Below are 20714 nucleotides of genomic sequence, written 5' to 3'. Positions count from 1 at the left end.
ATGTGCAGATTGCAACTATTCCACTCTTTCCACGGACGGGAAAAGTTTCCGTCCATAAGCCGAAAATCACTAACGAATCCAGAGCCAAACGTTCTGTTGCACAACTGCAGCTCTGTAACTTCGATGCAAGGCATTGTACCAGGTCAGGGAATGCAAAGGACGTTGGCCTGGCTTGCTCAACTACTACACCGGCGAGAGAAACCGGAATTATCTCCATGCCGGTTCAGTTTCTCCGTCATAAAGCACACGCAAGGAAAAGTATATCAATTCAGTTTACGAGTGAAAACCGTTCACTTCAAGCAAAATATTGACAAAGGCAACTTACAGCACTACAGATGTGCCACGTTCATCGTATGCATTTAGTAGGTCATATTAAACCAACAGGGCGAGTGCAATCTTTGGTAATTAACTGCAGTCTCCCTGAGTCTACACTTCATACAAATCAAGTGGAACGTGTATCATCTCGATAGGATGGGGAAGAAGAAGAAGAAAAAAGTAATGAGTAATACTCACCGGAAAAGTAGTGTTAAGAAGCTCCCAAGAAGCCGGCGTGTGGCGACTTCTGGGGTGTACGTGACAGTCATCTTTTCTCAGAAACGTCAATTATCAGCACAGCAACTAAATTCACGCCTATTCAAATCACCTGCCTGACGCAAAAAAGGTAGCTAAACAATGATGAATCACAACACTATATATAACTGGAGTAGAATCCACAACACAACAGCTTACACGTCAATTTTAGTGTGTGTAATATCTGCCACAAAAGACCTTTCACTCTCGCATCGCGTGCTCCCTGCAATTTTCTTCGCGGCTTCTACGCAGTCCACTGCCGGTGAAGAACGTCCGGCAGCCACCTGTTGGCACGCAAGTTTCGCGCTGACACACAGAAATCCTCCCGCCAGCGGGCCACACGAAATCCGGCTGGCGCAGGTCGCGGCCGACTGCAGCGCACTGCCGCTAAGTTCGCGGTTAGCCTCTGTGAGGGCGCAGCGGCTGCCCGGACACGACTTGCAGGCTAGCCGCTTACTAAGCCCTTTCCGCTCCCGGACGCTGGCCGGCTATCGAAGGACGGCACAACGGCCGTGTTGCACAACGATTTCTCGTGGGGGCACTAACGAGGAAACACGCTCGCGAACTTAATTTAAATGGCGCCGACGCGAACTCCCGCGCGCCGAACAAAAGACTGGTGGCGGGCGTGCTCGTTCCTGTAGGAAAGGCGCGCGCTTACGTGCTGACAATGCCACTGGCGTCATTCCGTACCCGGCGATAATGGAATACAGTGCTTTTCGAATGTATTTTTCCCCTCAACATCGTGGTTAAAATTCTTTATGTATATAAAATGTGGACATAAGCTATTATAAATTCCCGTTACAAACTTCTAGAACCTGTATAGCGGAGAGAGAAGATCATATTTTGAATTGGCACCCATGTCCGCAAATGTCATCCAACGACGCCACAGAGTGTCAAAGCTATAGCCGCCAGCGCCTTTAAATGTATGTATATACTGAAGAAACTGCAAAAAGGTGGGAATTTAAGGAGATGGGACCTGGATAAACTGATTAAACCAGAGGTTGTACAGTTTCAGGGAGAGCATAAGGGAACAATTGTCACAAATGGGGGAAAGAAATTCAGTAGAAAAAGAATGGGTAGCCTTGACGGACGAAGTAGTGAAGGCAGCAGAGGATCAAGTAGGTAAAAAGACGAGGGCTAGTAGAAATCCTTGGGTAACAGAAGAAATATTGAATTTAATTGATGAAAGAAGAAAATATAAAAATGCAGTAAATGAAGCAGGCAGAAAGGAATACAAATGCCTCAAAAATGTGATCGACAGGAAGTGCAAAATGGCTAAGCAGGAATGGCTAGAGGACAAATGTAAGGACGTAGAGGCTTACCTCACTAGGGGAAAGATAGATACTGCCTACAGGAAAATTAAAGAGACCTTTGGAGAAAAGAGAACCACTTGTACGAATATCAAGAGCTCAGATGGAAACCCAGTTCTAAGCAAAGAAGGGAAAGCAGCAAGTTGGAAGGAGTATATAAAGGGTCTATTCGAGGGCGACGTACGTAAGGACAATATTCTGGAAATAGGAGAGCATGTAGATGAAGACGAAATGGGAGATACAATATTGAGTGAAGAGTTTGACAGAACACTGAAAGACCTGAGTCGAAACAAGGCCCCGGGAGTAGACAACATCTCATTAGAACTACTGACAGCCTTGGGAGAGCCAGTCATGACAAAACTCTAACATCTGGTGAGCAAGATGTATGAGACAGGCGAAATACCCTCAGACTTCAAGAAGAATATAATAATTCCAATCCCAAAGAAAGCAGGTGTTGACAGATGTTAAAAGTACCGAACAATCAGTTTAACAAGCCACAGTTGCAAAATGCTAACGCGAATTCTTTACAGACGAATCGAAAAACTAGTAGAAGCCGACCTCGGGGAAGATCAGTTTGGATTCCGCATTTCATCTTCGCTACTGTGAATCGCATCTGCTCTATTGAACAACTACTCATAGGTGTTCAGCTATGCATTTTAGAGCTTATGTTAACTGACATTTTTTCCTTGTTTAGTAGGTCCATCTACCACCTCTGGTTGTTGCCTACCGTACAATCTTAGCAACAACAGTACCAATACATGTATTCCACGGTCAGAGGTGTTAGAAATGTTTTCACTTATAACTTTCGACTCGTTTGTTTCTGGTACAGGGACCTCTACCAAAATTTACATTTATCCTTCTAAGTCACCACTTCGGTGTCGATCACCATTTTTAGGCTACTGGTGATTCATAAATAATTTTGATGTACTTTTTTAAAGTGGGGTTTCCACTGACATGCCAGATTTTCAACAAGCATGCCGTTCATGATGGACTGCTTGCAACGCTTTGGTCCTAGGACTCAAGAAACTCATTAGTGTAGTCTGAAATAAGAATCATACGTTTACATTTTATTGTGATTGATCGGCACATGGACACAATAACCTACTTAATAATGTAATCACCTACAATCAGAGTAATGAGATGGGAAAAGAACACAAACTGAGCGAGGTCACTAAATAGCTTCAGGCACATACAAGGATTGTGCCTGTGAAACACAGGGCGGACTTCCTTCGCCAACGTCCCCAAACTCGATTTTGTGCTCCGTCTCTAGTGACCTCGTCGTCGAAGAGACGAGGTTGAACTCTAAATCTTTCTTCCTTTTTTTTAATGTGGACAAAGACCGTAACAAAAGAAGACGCAAGTGGCCGCGGAAGCACACGTGACAAAGCCTCAAAAAAGCTCAAAAGTCTTAAAGACCCTGGTAGAACCCAATGACGGCTCACTTCTCTGACGACAAGAGCGAGAATATCCTTTTCCTGACTGCGGTCTTCGCACATATTACTTGCTGCACAGAACGGGGCGTATGGATTATGGCGTGAGCATCTGGAACGTAAAGGCTTTTAGAAATGAGAACCGGAGACGTCAGGTAAACACTTGGAAGAGCTTTTACTCTTGCTAAAGGGGTACAAATAGAGCACCTGGCGAAGCAACAATCTGCTTGCCAAAGTCCCAAGGATAGCGCGTTAAGCGAACGGAACCCGGCAGAACCAAGAGAGCAAAGTGCCTCTGCCTCGTCCTTCCGCTGCCAGCGTCCGGCGCACTAAGTCACCCCTCCCCGCATCTTTATCAGTATGGGTCTGAGAGCAGAGTCCGACCAGGGCGTTCCTGGTTCACCAATCCGGGTAGTGTAAACAGCGACAGGTCAGCATCACGTGCTGAGGCTTGGGCAACCTGCGAAGGAGTTTCACAGCACCGAAACGAGGATTTTCAATAAATATGTTAAAATACTTCGCCCCAATTCCGTCCATGCAGGCCACTCCCATACATTTTTGTGTTCCACAGCTCTGCTTGTAGATGTTCGTCTCATGTTTGTGAAGTTCATGGATTTTTCATTTGTCAACTTCTACATTCCTGTTACTTAAAGTAGTAAAGGAGCTTTACTATTTGGGGAGCAAAATAACTGATGATGGCCGAAGTAGAGAGGATATGAAATATAGACTGGCAATGGCAAGCAAAGCGTTTCTGAAGAAGAGAAATTTGTTAACATCGAGTATTGATTTAAGTGTCAGGGAGTCATTTCTGAAAGTGTTTGTGTGGAGTGTAGCCATGTATGGAAGTGAAACATGGACGATAAATAGTTTGGTCAAGAAGAGAATAGAAGCTTTCGAAATATGGTGCTACAGAAGAATGCTGAAGGTTAGATGGGTAGATCACATAACTAATGAGGAGGTATTGAATAGAATTGGAGAGAAGAGGAATTTGTGGCACAACTTGACTAGAAGAAGGGATCAGTTGGTAGGACATGTTCTGAGGCATCAAGGGATCACCAATTTAGCATTGGAGGGCAGCGTGGAGGGTAAAAATCGTGGAGGGAGACCAAGGGATGAATACACTAAGCAGATTCAGAAGGATGTAGGTTGCAGTAGGTACTGGGAGATGAAGAAGCTTGTACAGGATAGAGTAGCATGGAGAGCTGCATCAAACCAGTCTCTGGACTGAAGACCACAACAACATCAACAACAACATTCCTGTTGACAACAAACAAACCGAGCGCCTCTAGAGCGCGCCGTGTCTTTCCAATTTTGCGAAATTAGATCCTTTCGCCGACCGTTCAGATAGCGTGACTGGAAACTGCAGCGCTGTTTGCGTGAAAAATAAAACTCTAGGTTGCGAGTGAGATGGAAGTAATTACAGAGAAGGACAGAGGTAGAGATGGCCCTGCCATACGAAATACTTTCCGCCCTTGGTGGTCAACACCAACATTCCGATCATACCTAACTGCAACAGCCTGATCCACCAGCAGTATTGCCGGGCCATGACGCCAATATTGCCGGGTAATACAACAACACTGCACCAATGTTGATGGATGCATTATTGCGGCCACCCACTGCCAAGATGTACTATTGAAATACGTATACAGGACCAGGAAAGGCACAAACCAGTCCGAAAATTGTGGTTGCCTGATCCCTCGCATAATATCTGGATGCGTCAGCCGTCCTCAACATACACTAACATCTCTAGCCGAAAAGTTTAGTGAGGTCAGCACAATAGAAAACCTTTCAACACATATCACATCCATCTCATCGTTATTAAAATGGTCAGCTAATTAACTGGCCTCTGACAACCTCTCATGATAAAATACACTCAATTAACATGTGGCGAACGTTAATCTTCAAAAAACATCACTTACTGGGCTGTCTTAATGACTGAGGAGGAAGTTACGCGTGAGAGGGCAGTGCTTCGAGCTCTTCGACGTGGCATTGGGCAGACTTCATCACGTCTAATTGGCCAGTAGAAGGTGCGCTAGTCTGACTTAATTGAGCGCAAATTCTTGGTTATCATCTCGAGCCACTCTTCCTTTCACAGGCGCAATACGCACTTAGTCAGCAATCATATTACAGCACACAGAGGCAGAACATGTTGGGCCACACTGTGTACGGCACAAGGCTGCGTTAAAACATTCCTAGGTGTAACGGTTGCCATCAGAATGAAACCTCCTTAATCTTTATACCTGGAGAAATGCATCCTTCTGGACTTTTGTCTGGTGATTCATATGCTGGATGGTTTGCTGAACACTGAGAAAAGTAGAGCAGATAAGCAAATGTAATAGGTGATCACGTCCCATCTGATCCACAACTCTCGGAATCATCTGCCACCTTGGCAACTCTCCGCGCAGAACACAGAAATATTCTAAATTAACAAGCTTGTATGCATTTCCACTATCCGCAAGTATATTCGTTTTATACACTCAAACGCATTTTTCTTCCTGCATTCAATATTTTGTGTTCCAGATGCTTTTCGCATTTCACTTTAAGACATCATAGGTGGATTTAGTAATTATTTGTTTTTACGATCGAAGTCTCCATCTCCTATCATCTGGTCATAGGTTAAAAGAGAGAGTGCGATTTCTACCCTACCACCAAAAGCATTTTTTCGACCGAAAAACGAACATCTATGAAATCTACTAAATAAGCCTCAATGTAAAACGAGAAAAGCGTCTGGAAGATAAATGAAGATCAGAAACTAATAAGCATGGCACAGTTCTCTTCCAACGTGCTAAAAATTTTGTTGTGACAAATATTCCACGTCTTTCAGCAAGGAATGGGTAGCAAATAAAATGCACTGGGATCTTATTTCCACACATTCTTTTTAGATGTGACAGTAATCCTTTTTCCATCATTTTTATTTGCTTTTTTTATACTGTACACAAAATCCTTTCATAGTCTTTTTACTAAACAGCTCTAAGAAATTAAGTCCGAAGCGTTATTTTTTTCATTTCCTTGACCCAGCTGCTCGTGACCTAAACAATTAAAGACAGTGTTTTCTTGCATTATTCCTCTATTTCACTGGGACCAAACCCACCAACTGAACAATATTCTTCATAATTTCACTTTCTACATAATACACAATATTATACAGAATTTCATTTTCTTTATAATACATTATTTCGGTTTGAAAATGCAAAGTTATATTCAAATCGCTTATAAGTCTGTTTTCAAAACTTCAGAAACAGCTTCCTCTGGGTACGATGGAATTAACATCTGTGGAATTCTCTTGGAAAAATATTTTCTCGATGATGGGCACATATTTTGGCCTGATTTAATATAAGACTTCGTATTACAGTTTAACTGATCAGCCATTTCCATATCAACTGTTGGCATACATCTTCACAAGGGCGTACCCAGGATCTGAACTGGGGGGGGGGGGGGGGCAGGTCATACTAGTCTCAGGAAACAAGGACTCGAGACAACATACAGCACTTCTTATTAAATTATTAAATAAAACAGTAAACCAGTGAAAAACTGGTTTTAATAAACATATTAAATACAAGAATGCACTTGTGCAATCCTAGAAAACATGCAGCATTTCTTATTAAATAAAACAGTAAACTAGTGAAAAACCGCGAATATCTTCTCGCAACTGCCCCCCCCCTCCCCCCCTGCCCCTCGCTGGGTACGCCCATGCATCTTTATATTGTATGACTCTTTTTGGAAGAAGGATTACAACAGACTATGTACACAGTTAAATGGCATACAGAATAGTTCATATTTCTTAAAACTGATCTTCTTTCACCTGTTGTTGTTGTGGTCTTCAGTCCTGAGACTGATTTGATGCAGCTCTCCATGCTACTCTATCCTGTGCAAGCCTCTTCGTCTCCCAGTACGTACTGCAACCCACATCCTTCTGAATCTGCTTGGTATATTCATCTCTTGGTCTCCCTCTACGATTTTTACCCTCCACGCTACCCTCCAATGCTAAATTTGTGATCCCTTGATGCCTCAGAACATGTCCTACCAACCTGTCCCTTCTTTTTGTCAAGTTGTGCCACAAACTCCTCTTCTCCCCAATTCTATTCAATACCTCCTCATTAGTTATGTGATCTACCCACCTAATCTTCAGCATTCTTCTGTAGCACCACATTTCCAAAGCTTCTATTCTCTTCTTGTCTAAACTATTTATCGTCCATGTTTCACTTCCATACATGGCTACACTCCATACAAATACTTTCAGAAACGACTTAATGACACTTAAATCTATACTCGATGTTAACAAATTTATCTTCTTCAGAAACGCTTTCCTTCCCATTGCCAGTCTACATTTTATATCCTCTCTACTTCGACCATCATCAGTTATTTTTCTCCCCAAATAGCAAAACTCCTTTACTACTTTCAGAGTCTCATTTCCTAATCTAATACCCTCAACATCACCCGACTTAATTCGACTACATTTCACCTCCATTTCATAAATTCACTGCTGATATAACAAGCTGAAAGTCCTTAAAAGTGCAAGTCAGAAAACCATATTTGAGTCATGATGTGATTATTTAGTACAGTTCAGCACAACAATGAACCTATAAGCAACAATTCTGCTAACACATTTTGTAAATGAGAGGTGGAACAGAAATTTTATTTGCCACTAAATTAACGAAGAGTAGTTAAATATACTGGTAAACCTTCAAAATCTAAGCCAAATATTTGCTTCTTAACTGAACTGACAGCAACATGAATGTGTTTCTGATATACGTAAATGCACTTTTTCTGTAATGTTAACAAATAAAAATCAGAGATGTCAGTTTCAATATACATGATCCAACGATGGGCTACATTTGGTGCATTTGAGATTTTTTATATTTCAGAGACTGAATTCAGTTGTAGGAAAGATCGAAAGTCAATAATTATTCGGCGGGCAGGCACACAATACATTGACAAATTATCCAGTTTCCGGTGCTTTAACTCACTTCCTATTTGTTGTTCAAATACGGAAAACATTTCCCAGCAAATATGAAGAAATATTGCGCCATGGACATTGCATTATGATCTTCAGTTATGTTCTTTGCGTGTTCTGCGTAAAACTTTGTTACGATGGCAAGTTGTAGCGTCAGGAAAAGAGTTGCCAAACTAGAGCTTTTTTTTTCAGCCGTTTCCAATTCCGAACGTAGTGACTATTGTGGTACAGCTCTAGTACGCATTTCAGTTCCTAGATGGAAATGAAACTTGTCAGAAATTAATGCAAGTACCTTAGGTACATAATGTACGAGGCGTAATCCAAAAGTTAGGGCCCGATCGGTCGCGAAATGGAAACCACAGTGAAAACCCGATAAAGCTTTGCATAGGTGTGTTGGGCAGTGTCTTAGTATTTTCCTATGGGAATTGTTTGATCACCCTCCATACAACCCGGACTTCGCTCCCTCAATTTTCATCTCTGCTGACAGGAGCCGCTTGCTATGAGGTCAACGTTTTAGCACAGACAACGAACTGCAGATCAGTGTAGAGAATCGGAGAAAAGTGCAGGCGGCTGCCTTCTACGGCGAGGGAATTGGACAGTTGGTACAACGCTACAACAAATGTCAGACGGAGCGGCGACTATGTAGAGACGTTGCTGGAAGGTGTGGCTAACAGTTGCGAATAAAATAGTTTTGATTTTCACTGTGGTTTCCATTTCGTGATCGATCAGACCTTTCTTTCGGAATACGCCTCGTACAAAATTCACCACAACTGATGACGATTGAGCATACAGTGTATAAATTGGAGATAGAGACGTAGAGTTCAATTCAGTAAAAAAATGAAAATGGATCAAGGGATCAGTTGCTCTGCAAAGATGAAGCACCTAGCATAGGACAGGCTAGCGTGTGGAGCTGCATCAAATGAATCTTTAAGCTGATGTCAACAACCGCTACGGTGACAACAATTACTAGTAGGATACAAGGAAATATCCACATCAAGTTACAAATGTGGCGAAATTTCAGACCATTGACGGGGCTCTGGAAACAAGAAAATACCTTGCGTCGAACGAGACTGAATGTGATATGAATTACGGGGACGTGACGTAGTAAGTAAAGTAGCATGCTTTTCAAAATGAAAATCGGGGTTTTAAGGGGGGTAGGACGTCAAACGGGCCGCCTTGGAGCAGGAGAGACACCACAGGACATTTTAATTTCCACTGTCTATACTTTTACGAATAAATTCATAAAACTTTGTCAGCATGACCAGGAAGGATTAAGGATTCACAATCATAGCAGTGGAAGTTAAAAAAATAACAAATTTTTTTTAACATGTGAAAGTTCATCATTTTTTCACTTCTATTGGCTGCGTTTGTTGCTATAGGTACACGGTTCTTCATCGGTAAGAGAGATTCTTTGATGAATTTTGCACAGCATACAAACCATACTTACAAGCGTATGAAACTCTAGGAATGATTTAATTTATGAAAAAATGAGTGTGCTGTTATATTTCAAACTTTATGTTTAGAAAAAACTCAAATATTATAGTTAATTATCTCAATTTTTACCTAGTTTTCAATATATTTGGAAAATTCTAGAGTTTCATACACCTGTTAGTATGGTTTGTATGCTGTGCAAAATTAATCGAAGAATCTCCCTTACTTATGAAGAAAAGTGTACCTATAGCAACAAATGCAGCCAATGGTAATTGAAAAAAAGGTGAATTACAAATGTAAAAAAAATAAATCTTTTTCTTATATTTTTGAACTTCCACCACTATAAGTGTAAATCCTGAATCCTTTCTGGTGATTCTGACAATGTTTTATGAATTTATTTTTAAAAGTATATACAGTGGAAGTTAAAAATTCCTGTGGTGTCTATCCTGCTCCAAGTCGTCCCGTTTGACGTCCAACCCACCCTAAGGCTTTGTACCATTTATTAGATTCAATTTACAATTATAAATAATACCACAAATGAAACAACTTAAACAAATTTTCTTGCGGGTGTTTAATGCCAACACAATTCACCATACGGCGCACATCGAGGCGAGTTCTTCCTAAACCTTGTCGTTGCAACAACTGCCAAATCCCGTATCGCAAGTCTGGCAGATCAGCTGGTAACAGAGGCACATAATATCCTTAGGAACCCCCGAAGGTATAAAGCGCGTGGCACCATATTGGGTGGACGTGGGGGCCATGCTAAACAAGTGCTGTCATTCGTACACGGCATCTACACTCTGTGTCATACAGCCCATGTGGCCAATCCTGCGGAGGAGTACAACATCGTTTGACGAATTGCGTACTCAGTTAGGCCAGTGAGGCTGAGCACCATCTTGATGCCAAAAAAGCACTGTCGTTCTGCTTCTTTCAATTGAAGAAAGCGCCCGAGTTCTAGCGCGTCAAGATAAACTCCGTCCGAACAGGCCTCGGAATGCCGGTAAGGAACGACCGCCGCGTCAACCTCACAGCCCGTAGGCGCCACTGGATGCGAATATGAAAGGGGCATATAGTCAGCACACTGCTGTACTGACCATTATCAGATTACGAGACAGGAATCGGTACTTCGCAATCAAGTAGCTCCTCGATTTGCCTCACAAGGGCTGAGTGCATCCCGCTGCACTCAGCGTTCGGCATCATCCAAGTGGTGACCAAGTCTGGCAGCGCTTCACTTCGGTGGTCTGAACAGTGCCGCTGCTACTACTGCGGCAAGGCCGTTGGAAACATCAAGCTAAGACACACACGGGAACGAAGGCCCATATACTTACCGCCGGGATACGGCACAAAAAACTTCTATTTAAGAGGAGTCTCGTTGCAACTGTACCACCTCGTACGAATTTGTTGATCCCCATATGCACATATTATGTGAGTTCACATTTCCACTTAGGTGAAATGTCGATTCAGCATTGGAGACAACAACATTCAGAAAATGTTCATCGTCGTGCGCCGACATTTCGTTTGCCAAGTTGGCCCGTAAATTGTAGTCAGTAGGCTTTAGAACTTTTAATAACTGCAAACAATAAGGATTTAGTTATCTTGATAAATGGGGTTTCTAACGGTTATTCGCGGCTTTCCTGCACGATATTCCAACTGCGTGACTCGCAGTCTTCTTCAGGCGCTGTCTGATACTGATTCCAGTTCTTTTTTTTTTTTTTTTTTTTTTTTTGCATTCCCTGTTTGAGGGCATGCTGGCATCCCTTTTCAGCCGTGGGGTTTTTACTTAGTTACTTTTATTTAATACAATTTATTTTTCCTGCAAGTGCATTGTTATAAGTGGTTGAAAATTTCGTTACTGCAGGTTTTTAGCAAAACGAAAAAAAACAAAAACAATTATATTAACATAGTAAAATTTAAGTATATAAAAGAAGAATTAGTATGAAGTACACAATGTATATAGCAATGAAAGAGAAGAGACATATAGAATACAAAACATATAGAATACAAAACTATGTTAACATTATAGGAATTTATTGGGCGATTGAGTTAAATATACCGGGTGATCAAAAAGTCAGTATAAATTTGAAAACTGAATAAATCACGGAATAATGTAGATAGAGAGGTACAAATTGACACACGTGCTTGGAATTACATGGGGTGTTTTTTTTTTTTTTTTGTTCTAATAAAACCCCATGTCATTCCAAGCATGTGTGTCAATTTTTACCTCTCTATCTACATTATTCCGTGGTTTATTAAGTTTTCAAATTTATACTGACTTTTTGATCACCCGGTATGTACTGTATATATGTTTACGTGTGTGGTTGATATGTGGTGTGAGAAGTTGATATATATAATTAATCTGTTGTGTATTTCGGATTCCGAGCGACACAGCACGGTGACAAAGCATACAAACTCACGGAAGGGCTCAAATGATGACAATCGGAAGATAAAACGTCTAGCACAGCTTCGACGGACATTCAGAACTTAATTCAGCTATACTGTCAACGGATAATAACCACAAAGTACGCGCACAGCGTTCGGAACAGCCGCACCAAGAACAAAAGCTATAGCCGTTGCTATTGGTCGGTGCACACCACGGACAGAGCGCCAGACTCAACGCGGACCGCAGAGGGAACGCCTAACACAACGTAGGCATAAATACCAGACTCGTTCAACACTGGAATCAGTATCAGACAGCACCTGAAGAAGACTGCGAGCCACGCAGTTGGAATATCGTGCAGGAAAGCCGCGAATAACCGGCATAAAACCGATTTGTCAACATGACAACCCCTCGCCGAGAAAGTTTTAAGAATTACAAAAAAATGGTTCAAATGGCTCTGAGCACTATGCGACTTAACTTCTGAGGTCATTAGTCGCCTAGAACTTAGAACTAATTAAACCTAACTAACCTAAGGACATCACACACATCCAAGCCCGAGGCAGGATTCGAACCTGCGACCGTAGCGGTCGCTCGGCTACAGACTGTACCGCCTAGAACCGCACGGCCTACTCCGGCCGGCTAAGAATTACAAGGATGTAGTTGTCAGCGCCTCCTTAAAAATCTCCACACAACACGTCACTGGAACTGCTAATTCACGACTACTCTTTCAAACTGATTTCTTGAGGCTACGCGTGAGATACTCACTCGTTCAACACGTTCTTCAGTCAATTTTGGCAGATGTGTGCTCTTTCCTTGGAAAGACAGTCGCTGTAGTCAAACTGATGATACCATCTACAGATGTTATTATCACTCGGATGATTACAATGAAACTGAATACGGAATGCACGTTGCACTGTACCAACAGATTCAGTCCGTGCTAGCTGTAAAACACGAAAAGCCTTCTGTTCACTAGTCCTTAGCTACTAGCGCTTTGTACCGGAAACACAGGAAACAGTGCATATGCATGCGCACACGTATACAGACAAAACTGCTTGAGTCGCTCTTGCATTTGATGAGTTATTTATAATCGTAAGTTGCTTGTAACACGTCGTACAAAGCTTTAAAACCACGATATTCATTTTGAAACAACCGGTATAAAAGCGGAGCTGAGACGAAGGCAGAACCATTCTAGTGGCAGTACGGGCTGCAAATGGGGAAACCCACTGATGTAAGAGGCCTTGGCAAAGGACAGATTGTTACGATCCCGCTCCTGGGAAAGGTCTTCTCGGAAATGACGACGCTGGTTAGTGTCGCGAGCATCTGTGAAAGGTGGTCGAAGGACAGTGAAACAGCGAGTAGGTGACAAGGTGTTGGACATCAAAGCCTCATCGCAAAACATGGAGGTCGGAGGCTTGCCCACTCGGTAAAAAAAAAAAAAAGGATAGGTCGCGTTCTGTGGCAGGCCTGACCAAAGAGTCAGTGCTGAGTGTTTAGGAGCGCACAGTTCAGCGCACGTGACTGAACACGGGACTCCGCAGAAGCAGCTACCTAGATATGTGCACGCCCATACTGACGCAACTGCAGTCAGATTGGTCAGCGGACCATTGGAAACATGTCGCCTGGTCGGATGAATCAAATTTCTTGTTACACCACGCCGACATTCAAGACTGTATGCGCCCTCATGCAGGCGAACGACTGGTTGAAACATGCATCGCATCACGAACGCAGGCTCGTGGGGCACTTCTATGCCATGGGGAAATCCATCTTGGCTTCCATGGGACATGTGGTAGGAACCGAAGGCACCATGATAGCTTTGAACTACGTGGGGAATATTGCGTACCACCTGCTTGCCTTCAAGCTTATGTCTTCCCCGATAGAGATGGTGTTTTCCAGAAGGATAACTGTCTGTGTCACAAGGGCAGAATCGTGCTATACTGGTCCGATGAAATTGGTAGAAGTTCGCGTTGATGTCTTGCCCGGCAAACACGCCTGATATAGACCCCGATGGAATACGTCCGGGACGCTATTGGAAGCTCTCAAACCACAGGCCCGTAATATACGGGAATTGTATGACCCGTGAGTAGGCATCGGCGCCACATAAATTTGAAAACATGCCAAGGACTTTTCGAGTCCATACCATGCAGAATCGTTGCTGCATTGCGTTCCAAGGGTGACCCATACTTTATTACGCAGATCATTATAATGTTTTGCGTTATCAGTGTATGTCAAAAACATTCGAAAAAAATATGAATTTAGCTTAGGAAACGTCAAGGCAATACCAATAGCAGAATCGATTTTTACGCATTGGAAACTGCGTATCAAAAAGAGAACTGAGAATCAAACAGAGAATATGAGGGACGAAAAGATATTAAAAAAAAAAATTACATGTTAACTCTTATCTGTGGGAAAAACAGAGTTGCAATTAGGACAGTGCAACTCATTGTAACAATTGAGATTTTGGGTCTTGTGGGTTTTTAATATCAGTGTTATTTGAAGCCTGTCGCCGGCGAATACTGCAGTAAAAAACAGAATACGAGAGAGTGGTTTGATAAGTCTGGTAAAAAAAAAGTGTGTTTCATGAACAAATCACCTTACTTCTCGAAACAGCCTCCTTTGAAGGACACATACTTCCTCCAGCTGTTTCATCCCATGAGAAAACTCCGTTCTGTCAAACTCCGCAAAATACTTGTTAAACTGCAACTATTACTTCGTCAGTTGATGAAAATTTCTTCCCAGCAAGCCAAAGTTTCAAGTTAGGAAACAGGAAAAATACTTGGGGCTAAGTCTGGTGATCAGAGCGGAAAAGGAACCAGTTCAAAGCCCAATTCACGCAATTTCGCCTTTGTTATCGTTGATAGCCGGCCGGTGTGGCCGTGCGGTTCTAGGCGCTGCAGTCTGGAACCGCGTGACCGCTACGGTCGCAGGTTCGAATCCTGCCTCTGGCATGGATCTGTGTGATGTCCTTATGTTAGTTAGGTCTAAGTAGTTCTAAGTTCTCGGCGACTGATGACCACAGGTGTTAAGTCTCATAGTGCTCAGAGCCATTTGAACCATTTTTTTTATCGTTGATGTGTGGGATGGTAACCTGGTGAAAAAGCACTTTTTGCGTCGTAGTCTTTTATCAAAGTTTCAAACGATACAACGATGAAGTATAATAGCAAACAGTTATGGTTCCGTCCTTTTTCATGTAATCTACGAGGATTATTCCTTGGGAATCTCAAAAACAGTACTCATCACCTTACCAACTGACAAAATGGTCTTTGCCTTCTTCAGTGCACTTCCACCAGGCTTTTGGCTGCCATATTGACTCTGGCGTGTCGTGATGGATCCTGGTTTCAACACCCGTCACAAATCGGCGCAGAAAGTCTTGTGGATTGCGATTAAACATCATCAGACATTGTGTTGAATTTGTGTCAATCACCTCGCACACACACAGCTTCTTCATGGCCAATTCTCCGTGCAGGATATTATGCACTCGGTATGTTGAGATGCCTACAGTTTCAGTAATCTCACGAACTTTTATTGTGCGATCTTGTATTACCATATCACCGGTTTTGTCAGTGGGTTCCTTTGTGGTGACCTCAACTGCACGTATATATGCATTAACCCATAGCTAATTGCTCTATAATGGTGCAGAGTCCGCATGAACTTCATCCACTATTGTTTTGATCTGTGCGGCAGCTCAACCCTTGAAATGAAAATGTTTAGCAACAGTATGAATGAAACTCAGGTTTCTTCATTTTCAATCGCAGTCAGCAGTTGGACCAATTCACGCGGCTGTCAACGATAAACTGTAAGCTGAACGTTCCTGAAATTCTTTGTACGATCCTTGGAATAATCAATCTTATCAACCGTGAAAGCGCAACAAAAATGTTCCATTCTTACTTGGAAATTTACCAGACTTATCAAACCAGCCTCGTACAAGCACGAATAGGACAAATGTGGCGAAGAAAATTGTCCAGACTTTTGTTGCGTCAGGGAGCAAACAGAGCACTTAAACAGCTCGCCGGTTGCTTTTGAAATATATTTTACTGCCCGCTAATAAACTATTGCGATGGACAAAGTTTGTTTTTTTTTATTCGTTGGGATGACGCTGGGTAACTGTGAATTAACTAAAAATAGCCACCGTTCCAACGTTCGACTACTAGAAGTCTGTCGGCTGTGCAAATGTTGAATTTAACACAGTGTTGCGAAGACTTTCCAGTACTTTCCCCATAAAATCGTAAATGTGTGACACCAATTTGCAGATCAATTTTTTTTTTAAACTGAAAAGCTCAATAGCAACAACTGCTTTAAAATGTTGTATTAATATGATTTAGCTCTAATCTTTTAGTTCAGTCGAAATCCCTTCTTCTCGGTTGCATGAACATTCGACGAGGAAGCAAAGTGCAGTGAATCAGGTGTTCATTATAAGGCAGAAAATCAAATAAACTTCGTTTTCCACTTTGCTGACCATCATTTAACACGAGATACACGAAATTCATTATAACATACAGCATTTGAAGGAGTTCATATTTTTAATTTAAATAATCTTTACTCCCACATTTATAAGAGGCGCACATAATTTTTTTACAGGGAGACCCACCTTGGAACTACTCACGCTAAGCGCTACTGATGATTATTATTATTACTTGAGAGACACGCGCCTGACAATGTTGGCGCCAACCCCAGGCAACTGACGTAAATGAGTGACTTCATATAATATTAATTATTGTAATTCACATATTTTTAATAGTTTTAATATGTGAAGTTTTTTCGATATCAATTCATTTTTCAGTTTATTATTTAAAAAAATATTTCGGGTTGAGATTTCACATATTATAATCTGATTAACCTCGTCATTGTAGCGTCTTACGTATTATTTTTAATTTCAGTATAATAATTGCATAAGATTTAATTAAATTTTTGAGGTTATTGAACAGATTTGTCCATCCCTATCGATTAACATATAACTGCAACTAATGCAGTAAAACACCTCACTGTCGCTTCTTTATGGAAGTTGCATTATTTACATAAAAAGTGTTCATATTTTCATATCGGATAAGTTAATTGCATTAAACTGTGTCTGAAATATAATGACGGACTTAAGTTTTGTATGTAAGTCGCCCTTATACAGGGTGTTCGGAAATTCCCGTTACAGACTTCTAGGACTTGCGGAGGGGAGTGAGTACATCGTATTTTGAATAGGAACCCATGTGCGGAAACGTCATCCAACGAGACTACAGAGCGTCAAAGTTATAGGCGCGGGCGTCTGTAAATGTACGCATACACGGGGTGATTCCGTGATGGCGTTACAGACTTTCTAAGATGATGGGAAAAGATAAATGTATTAATTTGAAGTAAGGATCCCTGTACAGGAAACGAACGAGTCGAAAGTTATAAACGAAAACCGTTCTGATACCTCTGACAGTTGAATAGATGTACCGGTTCTTGTGTTGCGAAGGGTGTAGCATTGGTAACTTTCAGTGGTGGTAGTGTGGACAAAAACGAGAAAAAATGTCCAATAAACGTGGGCTCTAAATTCCGTACCTTAACAACTATGAACACTTGCTCATTAGAGGAGATGTGTTTGACATTAGCTAAGATGAACGAATGGTCATAGCTCCTCAGGTACGCACATAATCACGGAATCACCCTGTGAATACGTACATTTACGCCCGCGCCTATAACTTTGAAGCTCTCTAGTCTCGTTGGATGGCGTTTCCGGACATGGGTTCATATTAAAAATACAGCGTGCCCCATACATTTAAGCTCAAAGTTATACAGACAGTAAAGCATACAAAATTAAGAAGTTTTAAATAAGAAATCAATTGCCATAATAAATATTGTGAGTGTCAAGGCGTTTCCTACGACAAATGTGTGTCAGGGAAGTGTTTATAAACGGCTTATGATTGATAACAGATACCTGCCGCATTCACGTTGGTAGCGCTACATTGAAAAACAATACACAATCGTCCGATGCACGTCCAGGGTGTATCCACCTCGCGTTAAAACTTTACGAGGAGCCGTCCACACTCAAACCTAGGAGCTTATGTTCTAAAGTCTGTCGCGTGGGTACATGGCAAGTTAAGAAGGTGGGACGGCTGATTGGTATAGCTGAAGAGGTAACAATTTTTCGTTTCGATCGCGGGAGAAATATTAAATACTTAATGAAGGATTCCCCAAACTGTGTGGGAAGTGAATAAATGCTCCGCGAGAAACTATTAATAAAAAAAAAGTGGTTCAAATTGCTCTGAGCACTATGGGACTCAACTGCTGCGGTCATTAGTCCCCTAGAACTTAGAACTACTTAAACCTAACTAACCTAAGGACACCACACACATCCATGCCCGAGGCAGGATTCGCACCTGCGACCGTAGCAGTCGCACGGTTCCGGACTGCGCGCCTAGAACCGCGAGACCACCGCGGCCGGCAAAACTATTAATAACATGGTGTTTTCTTTTTTGTCATTTTGACGAAATTAATTGTTTTTTCAAAATTTTATTGTAATTTCTGTATTATTAGGTTCGATTTAAAACTGAAGTAATCTCTGAATAAAACAAGTTTTTCTCTTTTTTAAGATTCATTAACCTTCAAAATTAGCAAAGTATTCTCGAAGTGCCCCATCAGAGAAAAAATGTTTGGGAAGCTCTGATTTAATGCAAACAACAACGTTAACAAGCTGTGCAATCAAACTGAATTTTCGGAGAAAAACATCGCGTAAAACAAACGCGTAATAAGTAGTTTACCACTGAGTTTTCATTAATTCCTTTTACCGTACCTTGGTATTTCTGTTATTGATACATACTCTGCGGGGATCAGGCGGCAAGTAACAGAAAATGAAACTATCAGCTTCCAAGCTAACACAGACCTCCGGCAACGCTACAGATCAGGCTTCGCCACCTCAAAAACGAAGTGCCACCTTCCAAACTAACCTGCATCTAGGGCTGCGCTACAGATCGGTCTCTTTACCTTGAGACGAAAGCGTTAACAATATTTCAAGAAAGGCAGTCCCCAAGTACTGTAGAGATGAACAAAGCAACTCTTGGTAGCAGTAAAAGCAGAAAATGTCAACATAAAGCGAGTAATAATAATCAGAGGTGCAAATGACAAGAGATACGCCAATATGTGTCAAATGCGGAACATGAAGCAGAGGCCGTCAAAAAAGGACGCCTAATCCGTATGTTAGCGGCATGAAGCTAACAACAATTCATTGGCTACCAAATAATACGCTCCCATCTGCTACTTCCAACTACACGGAGGCGTGTTGCCAACTGCACATCAGATTTACAACGCAGAAAGCATAGCCCGTGGACGACGGTTTGTACAGTTTAGACCTGTTTACAGTCAATGACTGGTGCCGAAGACGTAGCAACACAAAAAATTGCAGGCGTGTATTTAATGTACGGGGCAGCACGATGAAGTGCTTAAAAAGTCGAACTAATTTGTGGAGAAAATTTCCGGAACAATTGCCACACTAACTGGAAAAAAATAGCACCACAGACAAAAACTCAACGAGTAACTGGATCATTCAAAAGGCACAGAGATTTTCCTGAGGATGTTAACAAATAATTGTTCGAACAGTAGAAGCTCAGACAGTGTTAGATCGGGTGGGAGAAGATCCATCAATCCAATCTACCCATGAGATGCACTGTTGACAGAAAACTGGAGTGGGGTATTATTAGCGGAGCAGCAGTATTATCACAAATAACAACTGAAAACTTCGATACCAAAGTATTTTGAACTAATGTATTATGTTGTAATGCATGCAGTGAGAATGGTGGTCATCAGTTTGAGCTGTTACTGTGAGCATAAGTCGCTTTGGAGTGTAAGTAGTTAAAAAGTGTCGATTAAAAAATTTCCATATATTTATTTCTCACCACTGTTTCCTTATCTCAAAAACTCTTTTTAGGATCCTCTGCCAGGTATGTAAATTCGCTCCTAAGGGTTTGGGGCAGCACGTGGACGAAGACTTTGCTTGGAAGAAAACTTTGATTTAAACGACGCCGACGCGTATTTCCGCGAGCGAAACAAAAGACTGCCGCCGGGTACGTTTTGTCCGACGATAGGTGCGTGCAGTGCGTTTATAGCAACCTCACCCAACTCACGTACGTTTGTAGGCGACGAGGACAGCATACAACTCAGCTGCTGGATGCTAGCCAACGACTGTTGAAGCAAAATTCGCCCGCCTCTATAGCGTAGCGGTAGCGTTTCCACCTGTCACGCAAGGGACCTGGGTTCGATTCCCGACAGGGGACTGGGTGTTGTGTGTCCATCATCATTGACCAGCAAGTAGCCGAAGTGGCGTCAACTAAAAAGGACTTGCAATACGGCGGCCGATCTCCCGCGCATTAGGCCTCCCGGCCAACAATGCCATACGATCATTTCATTTTTTTCCCGTACATTGGCAGTCACTGTTTGTAGGACTGCGTTCATACGTGCTAATAAATTAGAAGCACTAAAATACCTGTACAGTATCTTTAACTATAATTCACAAGCCACTTTATGGTGTGTAGCGAGGGCACTTTGTGTACCGCTCTCACTTCCCAGTTTTCCTGTTCTACTCGCGAATAGTTCGCGGGAAGAACGACCGCTGGTTTGCCTCTCTATGCCGGCTCGAATCCCTGATTTTAACTTAAGGTCATTTCGCGAGGTGTATGCAG

General features: G+C 42.1%; 1 protein-coding gene across 3 annotated transcripts in view; it reads right to left on the bottom strand.

The window, feature by feature from the left end:
* LOC126354176 (bestrophin-2-like) overlaps positions 1-20714 on the bottom strand; it is a 441938-nt gene that overhangs the window by 384568 nt on the left and 36656 nt on the right. The window contains exons 1-2 of one of the 3 annotated variants that reach the window (XM_050003613.1): positions 730-1110; positions 514-647 (exon numbers count right to left, since the gene is read on the bottom strand). The exons of 1 other annotated variant lie outside the window; for it this stretch is intronic. In XM_050003613.1, coding sequence (XP_049859570.1) covers positions 514-584 — 71 coding nt within the window. In that variant the 5' untranslated portion in view covers positions 585-647; positions 730-1110. Of the gene's footprint in view, positions 1-513; positions 648-729; positions 1111-20714 lie in introns of those variants that run through there. One more of the 3 variants, XM_050003614.1, reaches the window with a different exon arrangement.

The sequence above is a fragment of the Schistocerca gregaria genome, chromosome 3, assembly GCF_023897955.1.
Source record: "Schistocerca gregaria isolate iqSchGreg1 chromosome 3, iqSchGreg1.2, whole genome shotgun sequence".
NCBI classification, from domain to species: domain Eukaryota; kingdom Metazoa; phylum Arthropoda; class Insecta; order Orthoptera; family Acrididae; genus Schistocerca; species Schistocerca gregaria.
The sequence above is the reverse complement of the archived record's forward strand: the minus strand, read 5'-3'. Positions and strand labels throughout refer to the sequence as shown.